This window comes from Odocoileus virginianus, chromosome 10 (genome assembly GCF_023699985.2).
Source record: "Odocoileus virginianus isolate 20LAN1187 ecotype Illinois chromosome 10, Ovbor_1.2, whole genome shotgun sequence".
NCBI classification, from domain to species: Eukaryota; Metazoa; Chordata; class Mammalia; order Artiodactyla; family Cervidae; genus Odocoileus; species Odocoileus virginianus.
Window position 1 is genome coordinate 40,827,707 of NC_069683.1, and position 18,589 is coordinate 40,846,295.

The 18,589-nt window shown below is 33.8% G+C and overlaps 1 protein-coding gene across 1 annotated transcript in view; it reads right to left on the reverse strand.

Moving 5' to 3' along the window:
* Positions 1 to 1,274: 1,274 nt before the first annotated feature.
* The window catches only part of PIK3C2A (phosphatidylinositol-4-phosphate 3-kinase catalytic subunit type 2 alpha), a 103,450-nt gene continuing 86,135 nt past the window's right edge, over positions 1,275 to 18,589 (reverse strand). The window contains exons 22-33 of the mRNA XM_020904685.2: positions 17,689 to 17,818; positions 15,490 to 15,626; positions 12,445 to 12,614; positions 11,498 to 11,654; positions 10,721 to 10,830; positions 8,568 to 8,775; positions 7,273 to 7,397; positions 6,279 to 6,396; positions 6,117 to 6,189; positions 5,659 to 5,768; positions 5,446 to 5,571; positions 1,275 to 4,409 (exon numbers count right to left, since the gene is read on the reverse strand). Of these exons, the coding sequence (XP_020760344.2) occupies positions 4,227 to 4,409; positions 5,446 to 5,571; positions 5,659 to 5,768; positions 6,117 to 6,189; positions 6,279 to 6,396; positions 7,273 to 7,397; positions 8,568 to 8,775; positions 10,721 to 10,830; positions 11,498 to 11,654; positions 12,445 to 12,614; positions 15,490 to 15,626; positions 17,689 to 17,818 (1,647 nt within the window). The 3' untranslated portion in view covers positions 1,275 to 4,226. The remainder of the gene's footprint in view (positions 4,410 to 5,445; positions 5,572 to 5,658; positions 5,769 to 6,116; positions 6,190 to 6,278; positions 6,397 to 7,272; positions 7,398 to 8,567; positions 8,776 to 10,720; positions 10,831 to 11,497; positions 11,655 to 12,444; positions 12,615 to 15,489; positions 15,627 to 17,688; positions 17,819 to 18,589) is intronic.

An 18,589-nucleotide genomic window follows, 5' to 3' on the forward strand; every position in this document is an offset into this window, starting at 1 on the left:
AATGTATTAAAAAATTCTTTGCTTTCTCTTGAATTTTAAGAGTGCTTTATGTATTCAAGATGCCAGGTCCTTATCGGATACATGATCTGTGAATATTCTCTCCCATTCTGTGAGTTGTCCTTTTACTTTATTATGCACATATTTAATTTTAATGAAACCAAATTTATCTATTTTTCTTTTGTTGCCTGTCCTTTTTTGTGACCTACACTTAAGGAAACCTATTTAATTCTAAGCTACAAAGATGTACACCTGTGTTTTCTTCTAGGATTTTTAACTTCAGTTATGTTTAAGTCTCTGATCCACTTTGAATTAAATTTTATGTTCTAAGAGTCCTATTTTATTTTTTTGCACATGGTTATCTAGTTGTCCTCACACTGTTTGTTGAAGAAAAAAAAAAAAAACCCTACTCTTTCTTCATTGATCCTGGAAGTCCTTTGTCTTTTCGTTTGTGATTCAAACAAAAAGAAACCCAAATAGGTGTGAAAAATATAATAACCAAAATTAAAATCTCAATGGATGGGGGTTAAACAGTTGAAAAGAGAAGTAGTGAATTGGAAAATAACTCATAATAAATTATTCAGAACTGAAGAAAGTTACTGACCCATATATTTAAGAATCCTAAAGAGAAAAATATAAAAAGGTATCTACACCTAGGCACATCTTCATTAATGCAGACCAAAGAAGACTATCCCTAAGATAAGTAACTGTTGAAGGCATGCGATGGGATTCATTCATGGAGTTCATTAAACTGTTGTCTAACTTTTTATGTCTAAAATTTGCATGACAAAGTGTTTCAAAAAATAAACTGGCTATAATTAAGTTACTGCTCTTTCATGGTCTCTGGCCCTTTTACATGTTACCTCTAGGATTAGAGAACCACAACCTCACTAGTATCATTCCAGGATGGAGGTACGGTATTAAGAACTACAGTCTCTGTTCTGAAGATATGTCTACAGTATGGCTGTCACTATACTCTTTAGTATTTAAATAAACTACCAAAGGCAGGAACCATACTAATAGAAGCATTTCACTTCAATGAAATGGTGATGGAACTCTAACAAAGTGGCAATCCAGATCTTCCAAGAACCATACTTAAATGTCAGACACTCTCTGGACAATTTTAAGGGCAAATCGCAGGGCAGTTCTGAAATCCAGGATTACCTGAACCTAATAAACTCCTGGGTGAGATGCAAAGAGAGCAATAGTGAGCTTATTATCCAAGTTTGGAACCAAAAGTGTTAACATATTGATGAAGAAAATGACAGCACAGTTCCTTTGTTTCCGAAATATTTTAATACAATCATAGTACAGTTATGAAGTCACATTCAATCCACTGAATATATTTAAGGTATTAATAAAAATATTATACATCTTTATTTGCTACCTTAATATAATTAAAGTATTTGGTTCTTATAGATGAGACTAATTGCCATATATATTCCTATCTGCACTGCTAGTCAAACAGCGTGTAAATAAATCCATGGATTATGGTAGTGGGGCTTTATCCATTTTTTATCTTAAGTATCAAATTGAATTTTTTCTCTTTTAAATGCCACATGAATCATAGAAAAAACAGTCATCCAATTTAAGGCAAAATATTGAAAGTTTTATACAAGTTTTATACAACATTAATTTGAAAAGATAAAAGAATATTTTATCAAAGATCATACATGCCTTAACATTGAGATACCTAGAGATTCTTATAAAGGCAGTAATAAAAACATCAGTGCAAGTCTTACATTGGATTCCTCAGTACAGAAAATAATAGGTTCTTTGAGAAACCATTATTTTCAAATTCCAAAACACTGCAAGGGGAAAAATTCTACTTCAGTTACACTATGATCATTACAAAATGTATTTTAGCTCCATTATTCTTTACACAGTCTTACATGTAGCGTAACTATTTTTACTCAATAAAGGTAGGTGTGAAACATTGTGATTATACATAAAAATTAGTGTCTTAGCTAGTTTGTTTAAACATTTGTTTCAGATTTACTTTAATGCAAGCTTTAAAAATATGTTTCAAAAAGAACCAATTTAAAGTTTATTGATAGTAAGTAGTGCAAAGAGGCGCCTCTGTCAATTTATTTTTTTGGTAAGGGCTGACGATTAGCATTCACAAAGAAATAACTTATATTTAATATACATTTAATATATGTGTTTTTTAATGACCAAAGAAGGCACATAATGAGTTAAATTAAGAGAAACATTACCACTTGTTTGAACTCTGGTTAACTATACAGAGTATATAATATACACTTTTGGATAAGAATCCTTATTTCTTATAATTGAAAAGTGACATCCCATTCTCTAGCTCTACTATTTGTAAAAGACACTGCTGTAACAAGACTGCAAATATACACTGAGTCCAAGTAACAGTGACCTTTTACCAAGACAGTACTTTTTTTTTTAAAACAGTGGCTAAGTGACAATTCATGGAATGGAATTAGGTCTTAGAAACAAGTGAAAATATCTAGTACTTTTTTACGTTTGCAAAGTTACTTACACACTTTAAGGAAATGTTAACTGTATATGGAAAAAGCAAATAAATGGTGGTGCTCTGATCTGCATTTTAATTAACTTATTAAATAGACAACACATTTTAATATAAAAAAAGACATTCATATATGGGGTATCCTACAAATGGACCATTAGTGTTAGGCACCAAAAATTCAAGTTTTCTTTTTAACCTGTCTCACTGATACATCTCAACTCTAATATGTCTGCTCTGCAGGTATCACCATTTACATTAAACATCTGCACAGTTTATAAAAATTCTGTTCTGGGCAACTGAATCAGAGATTGTCCTTCCTTTCTTGGTATTTTTTATTGTATATTTTATCAGTTATCTCACAGCAACTAGATTGCTACAATCTCTTACTACTTAAAAGTGTCTGAATTCCTGTTCTAGCCAGGAGAATTAATATTATGTATGCCTATTTATCCAAACTAAACAAATTTATGTGTGAAGTTGAATGAATAACTAATAAAAATGAACCCTATTCTTAATGGTTACTATAGAATGATTTCAATCATGTCCCTAATGATTCTAAATATTGTATTAAGGAAAGTAATTCATGTGAATGTAAAATGCTTACAAATGTTGAATAAATCAGATAAACTGTGCCATAAAGGTATACATTAAAATTTAGTGTGGGCCCTGGAGTTCTTGTCCTGGGCCTCTTGTGAAGAGTCTGCCCTACTTGTGGAGTTCTTCTATAGAACAGGAATGGACACTTGGGTGCACACATTTTCTCTTGTTTAATGAGAGAGTGGAGTATAGGTACATGGGGGTGAAATTACCAAATTTCAGTTCACACTCCTGGGAATAAAAGGAGGATTATAATGGAATGATGGAATTTAGTGTACAGTTATGTTGATGAATCTCATTCAGTTACTGGGCAACAAAAACATGTATCAAATGGCTGATGTTTAAATAAGTTATACATCTGAAGTATAGAAAATTATCTATCTGTGGGAAAAACATTAGTAAGTGTACATAATTTCTTGTTTTAGTAAAAAGTGAGTGAAAACTACTGAACTATTTATCAAGTCAGGAAAAAACTCAGAATGAAGTACCAGAGAAGCATACGAAGTTAAGGCACCATTATTTACAACTTCAGTGATTGGCACTTATTCTGAAAAAGGCTTGAAAGACATGAATAATAAAAAGCAGTGTTATTTCCCCTACTCTATAAACTACTTAGTAGTTCTTAACTATTCATTATTTGTGCTTTGCTTATCGGCCCTATGAATAGCAGCTGCATTTTATGGTAACATCCTGCACCTTTCCTCTCCTTTGGTGTTTGTGAACATACACAGTGGTAAAGGCTGTAAAAGGTGCAAAACAGGAAAACAAATGTGCTGTGTCTGTGTAAGAAACAATACAAAATAGATGGTTGAACTGACAAAATAGTATCGACCACACTAAAGCTATTACTCAATTACTCAAGAAAGGATTAACTCCTTCACCAACTCAGTCTTTTTTAGGACTTATTATATATTAAGTTTAAGATTTACAGCATTCTATACAATGACTTTAAAATAGCAATGACGTCAACAAATTCATAAAAGTTAAGTGACTGTTGGTCCACCAGATATGTAGAAATGCAGCAAGTACATTTACTGTATAATTTCTGTCCAAGTATAAAAATATACAAAGTTCACATGTGTGTACACATATTTATATAACTGTTCTTGCTTCCAAAGCTCAGAAATTCACTAACTTACAAAGAGGTTGCTGCAGTCAGTTGATACCATTTAACCGTCTCTTTGCTCAAGTTGAAATCTTTCAATGGTAGGGTTATTCCACCCAAGAAAAAATTCTCCCGCAGAGATTCTGCACTTAGTACACTCAGCTGAAGTTCTCTCTGTCTTAGGGATTCTTTGCTATATCCACTGTACACAAGCTATAGCAAAGACAAATAGAAACAGCAGGTTACAAATTATTTATCTGTCTGGTTTATAAGATTATTTTATGTAAAAACATAATAAAGATTATTAATCAGAGTGACTTCAACTAATAACATGATTACGACACATCTAGTAGAATTTGTCTTATACTTTAGATGCACATGTTGTATTTCAGGAGTCTTGGATTGCATTGTCATTCCTTCAAGTGTCTGACATATGAATGCACAAAGCAGAAAATTACTATTAGCTAAAAATTAAAAACATGGTTTTTCTGAAATGGAGGTATGGGGAAGGGAAATTACAAAGCAGCCTGCCTTAAGATGATTTAATAGATCATCTTTAAAAGAGAAATGGAAGGAAGAGAATGGAAGGAAAAGAGTAGAAGGAAGCAAGTTGGGACAGAGTAATTGTAATAATTTTATTAAAAGTGAGAGATTACAACCTCCCAAAAGGAGATTTTCTTTTTTCTGGATTTTATATACCATGAGGTGATAATTTCTGATTATCCATCATTCAGTGCAAACTCGCCAACTACAAATGCAGTTTACAGCAAATCTGGAGTGTTATAAAGCTATTCTCTTTCAAACACTGCATGCAGCACAATTTTTTTTTTCAAGAATGCTTCACCGTAACTTCTGGGCATTATCTCCTTAATCAAGTCCTCTCTGTTTGACTAAAAAAACTGAAAAACTGACCACATTTCAGTTTCTTGAAAGCATGTAACACTAACTAGAAAAAAAGACAATACTACTTTGTGAGAATAATACCAACTATCTTCACCAAACATTTTATATGCTTTTAAAGTACTGAAAGGGTATTCCATGGTTTTCAAAAATTCATAATTTTTCATAAATTTCATAAATTTTATAAATTTTATTTGCTTCCAAATTATTTGGAAGTATTATTTGCTTCCAAATCTCTATCTGAACATTTTTATGTCGATATAACGTTAACATACATAAATAAAGTGGTGTTTATGTCCAAATAGTAGCTGACTGAGAGTTAGCAGATTTTAATAGATTTTTAACTTACCATCTCATTGAATGTTGGATTCCTAGTTTTTCGTGAAATTTTGGTTTTACGTTTGGATGTTTTGTGGGTATCTGGAAGTAGGTATGTTTTGACATATGGATTTGGGTCAGCCCCATCTTCAGTAACCTGTAAAGAAAAGCATTCCCTTAACAGTAATGCTTCCTACCACAGAATAGCTTTCCTCTACAATCATCATTATTTGTAATCACTCACAAGATCTTTGATGTGCATCACCATGATGAAAAGAGTACCATTTCGGTAAGAGATAGATAATTTCACTGCTCCTCCTATTTGGCCTTGAGCAGGACTGAAGGAACCTGCATCTGAAAATACAAAGATGTTCATTTTTATGTGATGCTGCTTGCAGTGGTTCAAGCTGCAACAAAAGTTTTTGCTCTAATTCCAGGATCCTCACATGTTGGAGAAAAAAAGGTAAGAATATGGTAGGCCATTGATATAAATTTCTTTAGTAATCACACTCATTAAGGAAATTATCTTTACCCAGAAATAGATTGCCTTAGAAAGAATACTTTCGTCTCATTCTCACTGGTTATAGACAGTGACCCCACTGACACTGCACCACATCCACAGAGAAGTCACAGGCTTGCAGGTCACAGGGAAGCCATGAATTACCAATAAAGAAAAAAATAATCTCAAAAAAATAATCTCACCGGCAGACCTAGCTATTCCTTCAGCTTTCTCATCACGAAGTAAAGGGTGGAAAAAGGTACAAACAAGATCACACTAAAGTGGAAGAGAAGAAAGATTAATTAATTTAAATATTATGCAGCACACAAAAAAGTATGTTATTATTTCTCGGTTAGGATAGTCACCTCTGCTACATCCGTTGAAGCGCTCATCAAACTCTGTAAGTAATTGTTTAATTCAATTTTTCTCTTGGCTGCTACGTCTTTTACGTGTGTTCGCCCTAGAACCATTTTATTAGGAAAGCTACAAAAGAAAGACAAAAAGAAGTGGGATTTAAGTAATTTCACTTGGGAGTATTTATAGAATCAATACTCAGAAATACCCTTTTACACACTGAAGTAGAAAGTGGAGCCTTAATTCACTATAATTTTTTGATTTCTTTTCCAAGTACTGGAGATGAAACAGTTGAAACATCATCCTTTTATGACCTTGGTACAAAAGGGACATTGTTTTGGTAATACACTATATTTATTACTTATTTCCTACTTATTTCTTCTCAAGATTAATCATTCACAAATATGCAGATCTTATCCTCCAAAACAACCATTATTCAATAATCACAGCTATTGTAGATACCAGTAAAATCCACAAATGCCACAGAGCTCAAATCATCTCAACTGCTAATTTTGGTAGCAATAGAAAAATGAGACCGCACATGGAAATAAACTCATACCCACTTTTCTGCCTCCTTATTTTTGAAATCTAGTCTGAGAAGAATGTGAGCAATTCAACACAGGAATTTACTGGTCATTACCTACATTAAAAATGAAGGTTTCTAAAAGGCATCAAAAACAAACCTAAACACTATCATTTTGATTACTGCAATGTTGCAATTTCTTATTTTTCAGAGAAACTCAGTATGATCACAATAATTATTTCTGCAGTGATTTAGAAAGCTAGAAAATCCCGTATTTTAAGATTGTGATTATTTATTCATTCAAGAAAAACTTACTTGTTTATGTCTAGTACGTATTAGGCTCTTGTGATACCAAGGAAAATTAGTCACACACAGTCCATAGTATTTTACACTAACTTAACACAAAGCTTTTGACCTGTACTTGGTAATAAAGAAACTGTTTCCTATTAAAACAACATTAATGAACAAGAATGAGAACATACCCTGGTAACTTCCAAAGTGGAAAAATAATACTGAGTTTATTGTGAAGTTCCTGAAACTCATCAAATGTTCGGAACACAAATGATGGCTCAAGCTGTCCATCCCTCAAAATTCGGACTACATAAATCTGAAAGGAAATCACATCCCAAACATGTTAAATTTATAATCTTTCCTGATAGAAAATTTTCAGCTTGATCATTATATATACCAAGGGCTCTTCACTTTGTAATATGTATGTCACAATAGGAAATAACAAATATCGACATATTTAATTACCTTCTAAGAGTATGTTTAACAGTACTGTCTAAGATAAATAAGAATTGGAATGTGAAAGGCATTCTGTTTCTAGGATTAAATAAATATACTCCCCAAATTTATAAGTGCAGTGCATTTTCAATTAAAATATTAGCAAGTAAATTCATTAAAGAGAACAAAGGAGATGGCAAAACATAGTGTGACAGGGAGATGGGGAAAACCTGTTTTACTGGATATTTAAACTGCACTATAACATACTTTACAGAGTAAAATACTGGTGCACAGAGTCATTTATATCTACAGACTATGAGAAATAAATTCAGGGATATAAACTCAGTATATTTAAAGAAGGTATTATAAATCACTGGGGGAAACAATGAATTATTCAATTAAATGGTGTCCTAAAATACTGTGAACATATAAAACTTTACTAATAACAGCTGAAAATCAAAATACCAGTGAAGTCACTTTCTAAACTCTATCAATTTGTCAAAAATTTGAAGGCTAACAGTATTATCCGGCAAAAATATTAGCACAAAAATAACAGCAAAAAAGACAGTTAATGTTATACTATTAAAGGGGGAAAAAAAGCACACTAAAAGAAAGATTCTGCTCTGTTCAAAAAACAAACTTTATGTGCATATTTTATAACACTTCATCCCGAGAGAGTGGAATGAGAACTTAAGATTTTTCCTTTATATACTTCTATATTGGTGGAGTTTGTTACAGTGAGCAAGCTTTACCTTTGAAATTAAGAACAAATTGAAGATAAGGAGAAAAGTAAAATAGCATCACCCTTTCAGTCTTGCCTCTGAAAAGAAGAGTAACATTGGTCCTTCATGGTTTTGGAGCAAATTTACCAAGAAATAAACACCAAACAACAGTTTAGGGATGCTCCAAGTATATTTAGGGGTTTTGGACCATCCATGGAAGAAAGAAGTATGAAAAGGAGAAATGCTTGAACTTTATCAGAGTCAGTGAAGGAAGTAGGAGAGAAGAAGACTGCAAGCACGAGTCTCTACTGATACCAAACCAAACTTACGTAATGTTTATCTGGGTTGTATTTCTTATGATAAGTGAAAACAGAAACTTCTTTGATTCGACCATCTTGTCTAAAGGAGTATGTTTTGGGTGAAAATGAAAGGATCGGCTCATCATTGGAAGGAAGACCAGAAAAACGCAACTGAGCAAGGTTATGAATGAAGAAGTTAAACTTTGTGGCAATGCTTCCCAAACTTGATTCAATCAGTCTACAAAATAAAAACAAAATGTGTTAACACACTGAGAAAACATTCTCATTATTTAAATATAATAAAAAGACAATAAACAATTCCATTTCTTTTAAAAACAGTAAGTAGATTCTTTGTCAGGATTCCCTTTGCCCCATAGGCCATAAACCTGTTACAATGTATCTCACCCCAACAAAAATATTTTAGCACAGGAAAGCCTTCATTCCATCCCATCCCACTGTATCTAAGAAATGATGCTTGGATTTCTTAAGCTCTGCGGGGTCCAATACTAATTTAAAACACTATTAGGGATAGAAGATGGTTGGTATAATGCCAAAAGATGGTTCATTTTATTCACTTTAATAAATATGGAAGGCAGAAACTAAACATACAAGGAAGCAACCAAAGTAATCCAAAATTCCAAAACCCCATTCTATCAAAGAGTCGACTAGTAGAATCTGGTTATCTTATTCCTTCTTCAGAAAGTTATAATTTCTCTCAGCTGGGAAAAGAAGACAAGATGCAGAGTTTGGTGGGGATAAATTTGGAAGGCAGGTCTGAATAAATCATTTTAGACAAGCAAAGGAAAACAGAATAAAGGAATACACAAAGAGGAAACAGTGTCAAAAGAAACTCTCTTGTGTGAGGGAACCTCACACAAGAGTTTGTCCTTGTTATGGACTGAATGCTTGTGTCCCCCAAAATTCATATGCTAGAGCCCCAAATCCATAGGGCCTTTATGGAGACAGTGTCCTTATTATAATGACTTTCTTCTTCCTCTTTCTTCTCCTCCCTGCTTCATGCGAGGAAACAGCGAGAAGGCAGTCAGTCGTCTTCAAACTTGAATACTCACCAGGAAGCAAATTAGCTAGCACCTTGATCTTGGATTTTGCAGCCTCCAGAACGATGAGAAGATTAATTTCCTTTAAGTCGCCTGTATATTGGTATGGCAGGCCAACTGACTAACACTTACATGCCTGCTTTACTTACAGTTTGGCCCAGGGGAGCCAACAAGTCTCAAAAAAAAAAAACAAAAACAAAATAAAACTCATCAATACCTAAATTATCAGCATTAGTCTGAAAGGCTATATAAAAGTCAGCTTCCTTCAATTCAACTCAGCCCAGACTCATGAGACTAGGCAAGTCCAGTCCAGTGTATTCTACTTGTTCTCCACTGAGAGGAAGAAGGCAAGAGAAAAAGGAAAGACAAGAACATGAGCCTATGTGCTCCTTCTGTGGCATTTAATGAGGTGGAATCACCAGTCTGTGACCAACCTGGTCACCAGACCTGTAGAACATATTTGCCAGGAAGATTTTCTTTAAAAGTAATAATCACAAGTTCAAATGCCAGTCATTGGAGTATGTGTTTCAAGCATTACATCATGTGATAACAATTTAATAGCACTGTCCCAGAGTTCACTGTTTAAAGCACTTATGGTATCCATGAAAATTGTTATGGCAGAATCCTAAAAAATACAGTAATATAGATATCATTTTAGGAAAAACCCTTGTATCTGGCACTGTAGAAAATAGGTTTTGCAAAACCTGTTCATAAATGGAATGTTTAGAATTAAAATCATATATATTCTTAATATAAGATCATATTTGGAGACAAATAATGGGGGGTGGGGGTGGGCACACACTGTATGTCTTGCAAAATCTTAGTTCCTTGAACAGGTATTGAACCCGAGTCACCACAATGAAAGCACTGAGTCCTAACCACAGGACCGCCAGGCAATTTCCAAAACAAATGTATTTTTTCAAGTGTTATTGCCAATCCTTCATATTATTCAGTAAATAAACCTTTGAAATAAGCTTTTGATAAACCTACTACTTGCTAATACTGTGAATCACAATTTTCTCTTGTTAGGTCAAAATTTTGATATGTATCATTTGTTTAAACTAAGGAAAGCAAATCAAAGCAAAACAGGATGTGTCTTCTCTAATGTACTTAAATATACCTTACCTAGTAAAGAAAATTGTAGCTTCTGCATCTGTAGTTTGGGGCTGAAGTGCATCTCTAACATATTTCAAATCCTGAATACTTGTAAGCTCTGGTAACCCTGAAGGAATCATCTATAGAAACGAAAAAGAGCTTATGACTCAAATTTTTTACAAGTTTGTTCCTCACCCCTCCCTAAAAGCTGGACAAATAATCAGAAAAAAAGCAAATAAACAACTCAGAATTTTGAGGAGTTTGTTAGTATTTTAGGGACCTAAATCTCTCAGAAATAAGACAAATCTTGGCCAAGGAGGTCAACTGTTGGAAGTCACAGTTTATGGAATAAAAACTGTGAAATCCAGACCTTTTGTGTAGTCTTCCGTTTCTATATCAATTTCAGTCACAATAATCACAGGGGTTTCTTTGGCTTGGTCTCAATATACATCCAAAAAAGCACAGGAATCTTATGAGCACAGCTTAATGAATATCCAAAATCTGAACATATAAAGACAAAAAATATTCACCAGCATCCCACATGACACTCGCAGGGTCCCTTTCAGATACTATTACTGCTCATCCCCAGGGTACCCACTTTAGGGTCTTTTTTTTATTGCATTACCTATAAATGGTGTCTGGCATATTTCACATGGCAACATTTTAAAATGTTTCAGTAATAATATACCTGATATTTAAAACCAGAATAAATTTTATTCCAAAAATCACAAACTATCTATCTTTAGATACTGAAACATGGAAGAATTAATATAAAACTAATTAAGTGCTTGAAAAGAACAGAGTTACCAGTGAAAGGAGGTTAAGAAAGAGGTTTGTCTGCTTTCTTATCAAGTTGTAGGCTTGACAGCAGAGGTCCACAAACAACTGGAAGCGAATCGTGGGCTTCTCGCCCCCGTTAATGACATACGCCATGTCAGAGGTCAGCACAAAAGGGGCCCGATCCCTATTTTAAAAGTGCAAAAAGAAGTACATACAAAGTATTATTTACAGAAGATATGCAATCAAGTGCTATTGCTATTACATGGTTACTGAACTAAAGCTATCTGAGCCATAGCAATTTCTAACTGGGTAACTTAATACCAGGAAGTTCTGAATTTACATAATTCTTAAAAATTCGCATTTCAAGGAAAGCCATCATATAATCTAATTATTTGGGTAGAATTTATATATGATATTTTCCAAGGTGATTATCAGTCTACACACAGAGATCAAACAGCATATACAAATGAATATAGAGAAACCTTTTCTACTTGTTGCCATTATACAATTGGGGGAACACTTCTAATAGGTACCCTAACCATACAAGACAAAATACACCTTAATTCATTTCAACAAAGGTTACACACACATACACATTCTCCTCTACTACATGATAAACTCATCTTTTAAAGCCTTTTTCATCCCTGGTTATGCTAAAAGGGAGCAATAACAAGGCGAAGAACAGCAAGAAAAAAAGCAAAGTTTAGGATATTGTGTTTTTTTGAAGTTGACATTTTTAAAACTGAAGTTTAGTTGATATAAAATATTATATGTTACATGTATAGAATGAAGTGATTCACAGTTTTTAAAGATTGTTCTCCATTATATTCTCCATTTAGCCAAAATATTGGCTATATTTCCTGTGTTGCACAATATATCCTTGTAGCTTATTTTATATGATAATAGTTGGGGACATTAATTTGTGAAATAGGAAGTGCCTCTATTTTCTTTAGCAATAATAACAATAGTAGTACCTTTTGAAGCTACCAAACATCTGGGCGTGGCCCAAAAACTTTCCAAAGTCAATATGAAACATGTGTCCTGTGCTTCGAAGCATTATATTGTCATTGTGTCGATCACAGATGCCTAAAACATAGGTGGCTACACAGCATCCAGCACAAGAATAGATAAAATTCTCAGAAGCCTATAATAAAGATAAATTATCTTAGGAAAGATAAAATTATCTTAGGAAGGAAAAATAAAGGAAAAATAAAATTATCTTAGGAAAAAGATTATTTTTAAAGGAGGCAGGGTTACAAAGATTAAAGTAATTTATCACTCATTGAAAACACAATTCTATTCTACTTTCTCAATAGTTTGTAAACTGTGTTATGGTAACAGATACCAGTTTTTCAAAAGTAAACACCCTTCTAAGAGTTATTGCCCCTTCTAGTTTTTGTCTCACAGCAGGTAGAGATTCTGCCAGTCTCTACTTAGGGTATAATTGCCTTTGAACATCTTTAAAACATCATGTTTGTGGAACCCTGCTCTTCACAGGCTCTGCTCCTTACCACAGCTGTTTAACATTGGGACAAAGATTAATCTAAATAAAGGAATATTTTTTTCCATTTTTTGGCTTGTAGGAATGGTATGTGTAAAGAAAGTAAGCTTATATCTTTAAACATCCAATAATATAATGAATGCGCTTTGTCGTCCATTTAGTGACTATGTGTCATCATCAAGTTTCTCAAAGCTGGAAGAACTTTCATTGTAGCCCTACCTGTCCTGGGGATTAAATTAATAATATAATATCAAATAGAAGGATATAACTGTATACAATGCATATTTTAATGTAAAGCATATGTTGTTGTCCAGTCACTTTGCAACCCCGTAGAATGCAGCACATCCTGCTCCTTTGTCCTCTACTATCTCCCAGAGTTTGCTAAAATTCATATCCATTGAATCAGTGATACTAATCTAACCATCTCATCCTCTGCCACCCCCTTCTCCTTTTGCCTCCAGTCTTTCTGAGCATCAGGGACTTTTCCAATGAGTTGGCTCTTCGTATCAGGTGGCCAAAGTACTGGAGCTTCAGCTTCAGCATCAGGCCTTCCAATGAATATTCAGGATTGATTTCCTTTAGGATTGACTGGTTTGATCTCTGTGCAGTCCAAGGGACTCTCAAGAATCTTCTCTAGCTCCACAATTTGAAAGCATCAATTCTTTGGCACTCAAACATCTTTATAGTTCAACTCTCAAATCTATACATGGTTACTGGAAAAACCATAACTTTGAGTATATGAACATTGGTGCGGAAAGTGTTGTGATTAAAAGGATTAAAAAGCTTTTTAATATGCTGCTAAGGTTTGTCATAGATTTCTTTCCAAGGAGCAAGCATCTTTTAATTTCCTGGCTGCAGCCACCATCCGAGTGATTTTGGAGCCCAAGAAAATAAATCTGTCACAGCTTCCACTTTTTTCCCTTCTATTTGCCATTAAGTGATGGGACCAGATATCATGATCTTAGTTTTACTAATGTTGAGTTAAAAGCACATGCATTTAGTTTATTCTCAAGACACCACATTTCTGAATGAAAGTCATATGGCTCTACATGCTCATGGGATTAATTTTATTCCATAACTTTCTAGAAATTATTAGTGATGATGATAAGAGCATGTGTTTACACAGCACTTATCACAAACCAGGCATTGCACTAGTCTCTCTCTACATACACACACATACTATTTACATTAATGTAAATAGTATTTATGTCATTCTTTTGTTATAAGATTTTAAATGAATTCAATATGTATGTATACACACAAACATGCATATAAACTGTGTATATGTGTGTATATGTACATGTTAAATTCATTTAAAATTTTACAACAAAACAGTGATGTAAATACTACTAATATTGGCATTTTACACATGAGGGAAACTGAAGAAAACAGAGATTATCTGCCCAGGATTACATCATTGTTCAGTGGCAGAGCCAAGATTTAAATCCAGGCAATGAGATTCCACTGTGTTATATCTCCTCTTACTAAGCAAAGCACATAAAAGAGCCAAGTGCTTAAAATCCACTTAAAATATGGCAGGCGAGTCTGGCATGCTGCAGTCCACAGAGTCGCAAAGAGTCGGACTGACTGAGTGACTGAACAACAACTGGACAGTTATTTTGTGTCAACTTATCCAGAATCACAGAGCCAGCATTACTATAAACGAACACTGGCTTCTTGTCCCAAACTACAAGAGCGAGCTCTTAAATAGTGTAAAGACCACAGAGGATAAGATTTCTGTACTTTACTTTCATAGGGTCAACAGGTAGCATTTGTACATATCTATCTGCAAATGCAATATATTAATGATTTGACATAAACTAGGATCTCATTAAAACTGAGATCTGTATCACCAATGAAAGTATTCTTGAGTCTTTTTAGACCAATTTAGGATCATTAGAAGCCTTATATGCTAAGAGATTTCCCTTTCCTATTATATAATTCAAAAATATACTAAACAAAAACTTGATGCCTCCTACAGGAAGAGTATCAATTATAGAATTTATTCTATATAGTGCCTTACATATATTAATTCACTTAATTCTCACAATTATCTTATACATTATTTTTTACAGTCATAATATATACTATACTATTTTATAGCAAAGATCACTGAAGCACAAGAGGTTAAGATAACCAATCCTTATAGCTGGTGAGTGACTTGGGACCTGAATTCAAGCTCAGAGAGCTTGAATCTTCTACTTCCACAGTCTTCTTCTATTATCATATTTTCATGAAATACAACAGTCTGGGTTATAAAAATACCTCTGGTTTTGCTGGCCTCTAAATATATGTTTGGAATTTTTTTCTTTTTTTGTAATTTAGCATTGGTTTCACTCAGATTCTTGCCATTAAAAGCATTCTGTTTTTCACTCAGATTCTTGCCATTAAAAGCATTCTGTTTTTCACTCTTTTCTTTACTTGGAGAAAAATGCTGCTTTCACAACTTAAAACTGAATGACTAGTCACAAGAGCTGGAAAATGAAAGCACTTGAGAATATGGAGACTAGTTAATTACCTTTTCATATTCCTCTTCAGAAGGATTATACTTCCTCAGCCACTCAGCAAGCGGTTTATCTTTAAAGGATCCAGTCACACCATATTCCACTTGGATTTTCCTGAGGGTATCCGAAGCGGGAACTAGCTCCACCATGCCTTTAGCAACAAAACATTAAGACATGTGAAAATGTGTCCCTGCAAATGTACAGCTTTTGATGTCTGACATAAGATATCAGTTAAGAATAATCATTTTTAAAAAATCAACTCTGGCAGCCCATACTATAAAGTGTGAGCAATCAAAATTATCAATATAAAAATCAATTTTATTTTCAGAAGTACCCAAGATATAAAACTGAATCTGACTATTTGAGATTTTATATCAGTATATCCATGTGCTACGCCCACAAAGAGTAACAATTTTAATTACAAACTAGGTAAAACTGATCCCACTAATAAAGCTACTTATAAAATACATGCTGTCCCATTCCAGCACAAAAGAACCTTCTCTATAGCATGTATCTGGGCAAATGTAAGAGTGTTTCAGAGTACAGGAAGCCCTTTCAAAGGGAAGAGCAGATTAAGATTGTCTTTGTGGTGTGTCTGAGTTTCAGGTACATGTTTTCTCTTCCTTACTGAAATGTAAATGCTGTACTTATGTAGAAAAATCTCAAAAATATGTTTTTAAACACAAAATCCACATAGAGAACTGTACCTTTTGTATTTAAAGGAAAGACTATTATGCATGTTGGAACATACACAAAATAGTCTCAGAAAGATCCCTGGTGATCCAGTTAGGACTCTGAGTTTCACTGCTGGGGTCACAAATTCAATCCCTAGTCAGGGAACTAAGATTCCTGCATGCTATGCGATATGGCAAAAAAAAATTTGAAAAAAAGAAAAAAAAAAAAAAGTAGCCTCAGAAAGCTATGTGAATGGTTATATTTTGGGACCAGGCTGCCAAGGAGGTGTGTGTGAAAACTAAGATTTAGATTCTAATTTATTCTATTACGTGCTATGTGGATATTTTACTATATGTGTATACAGAATAAAAGATACAGAAACAGAGACCTGCTTTGAAGAAAGGACTAGAAATAACCAAGAAGGCCAAGGCCTCCAGGCCATTCCAAAAGAAGGCATTCAAAAGAAAGCATTCAGGGCCAGGTTGTAATCCCAGTAGTCTAGTCACACATGGCAGAGTGAATTCATTTGAATCTTTTATGCTGCTTAACTACATCATCTGATTTATAGTTCACAGTGACATCCTTTTTCAATGAATACCTGCATCCCGATTTCATGAGTATGATTAATCAAATTTTTAATATACATACAAATTTCTAATTTCTTTATCAAATATACACAAACAACTATGTACAAAACAGTGGATAAAAGTTCATAATGATACAGAGTACAATTATCCTCTAAGGGAACTTAAAATGAATCCAGCAGAGAAGACTCAATGTTTGGTAAGAATTAAAGACAACTGCTGAACCTGGAGAAGGGAGGATTACTATACACTGATCATTATAGGCTAAGGTGCTTGTTGAAAACTGCATAGTTTTTAACCATGCGAATGTGGTTTCTTCATTTGAAAAGTAAGGACACAGAAAGATAACACAAATGAAAAGCTTTAGCAAGGCTTTTCAAGGCAAGGCACAAAGTAAGCACTCAACCATCAGTTAGAAACAACATAAAAAGAAGGAAGTTGATTGCCTACAAAATTACACAGAATTCCATGAGAGAAGAGTTCAACTATATGAAATAAGTATGGTGACAGAAAAACTAATCCAAGCAAATGACAGGCTCTTGTTGAGGACTCTCTCTATTGATAAAGTGACTTCCATTTTATAAGACGTACTGTCTTGCAAGCAATTGAGCTACTCATTGAGTTACTATAGAATATCAGCAAGAATTCTTTTTTTTTTTACGTCCCCCCCCAAGAATTCTTAAGTTGACTTGACTGCCCCTTTTTTGAGGAACTATTATGACCAGGAATTGAACCTGTGCCCCCTGTAGAAGAAAGGCAGAGTCTTAACCACTGGGCCATGGGGGAAGTCTCTGACCTGATTTCCTTTTGAGAAGATAAAGTCTGTACATTCTAACCTGAGAAAGCAAAGTGATAATGGTTGAGATCACGGACCAGCATCAGAACCATTAGAGCATGTACCCTCTGAGCATTATCCAAGGGGGGAAAAAAAAAGACTACATCTAACAGATTTACCTCGATCTCTGCCAGTTGAGACACATTTGAAAATTACCATCCTCAGATCTAGTCCTTCTTTAAGCCAGATCTTGTCCATAATCTTTATCATTTGTAAAGCTAACATATCTTGCCTTAGATCTTCACCAACCTTGAAATCAAGGAAACAAAATGAAACTTGTACATTTCCAAAAGCCTTAATAGATTACATATAAAAAAGGGGGCAGGAGTGGGGAGAAAAGAGTAAAGAATAAAATGAACTGAACCACCTTTTTATTCTTCTGCAGCAGCCCAGAGAAAGTTACTTAACTTCTTTACGTCTCAATTTCCTGATCTGTACACTTTAAAAGACTGGGTTTTACAGTATGAGTATTATATTCAATTTTTTAAAGGGGCAATATGGGGGATCTTTTTGATGATCAAAATATTTTATATCTTGACTGTATTGATGTCAACATCCTAACTGCAATATTGTACAAGATAATATCATTGTGTAGAGGGTACACAGGATTTCTGTGTAATTTCTTAAAGTGAACTATGAATCTACAATGATCAGTTTACTTTAAAAAAAAGTTAGCTCTCCAAAAATGAATTTCAACTGGAATTATATCAAGTTTTCATTTTCTTCTTAAATTGGATAAAATAAGTTTAAAACACATAATGATAAATACATTTTTGAGATGAGCCAAGAAAATTACGGAAAAAAAAAAAAGAGGTGATTTGCCTTAAAAAAATTACAACACACAAAATTACTATATTCAAAAAGATGAGACTGTTTTAGGAAAAGGCAAAGGCATCAGTAAAATAAAATGGAGTCTAAAACCAGATCTGAGAATATGGGAACTTACTTATATATCAAAGGTGGCTGACTAATCAAGCTCATTGAATTAACTAAATCTCTACATTCTTTCCTAAAAATAAT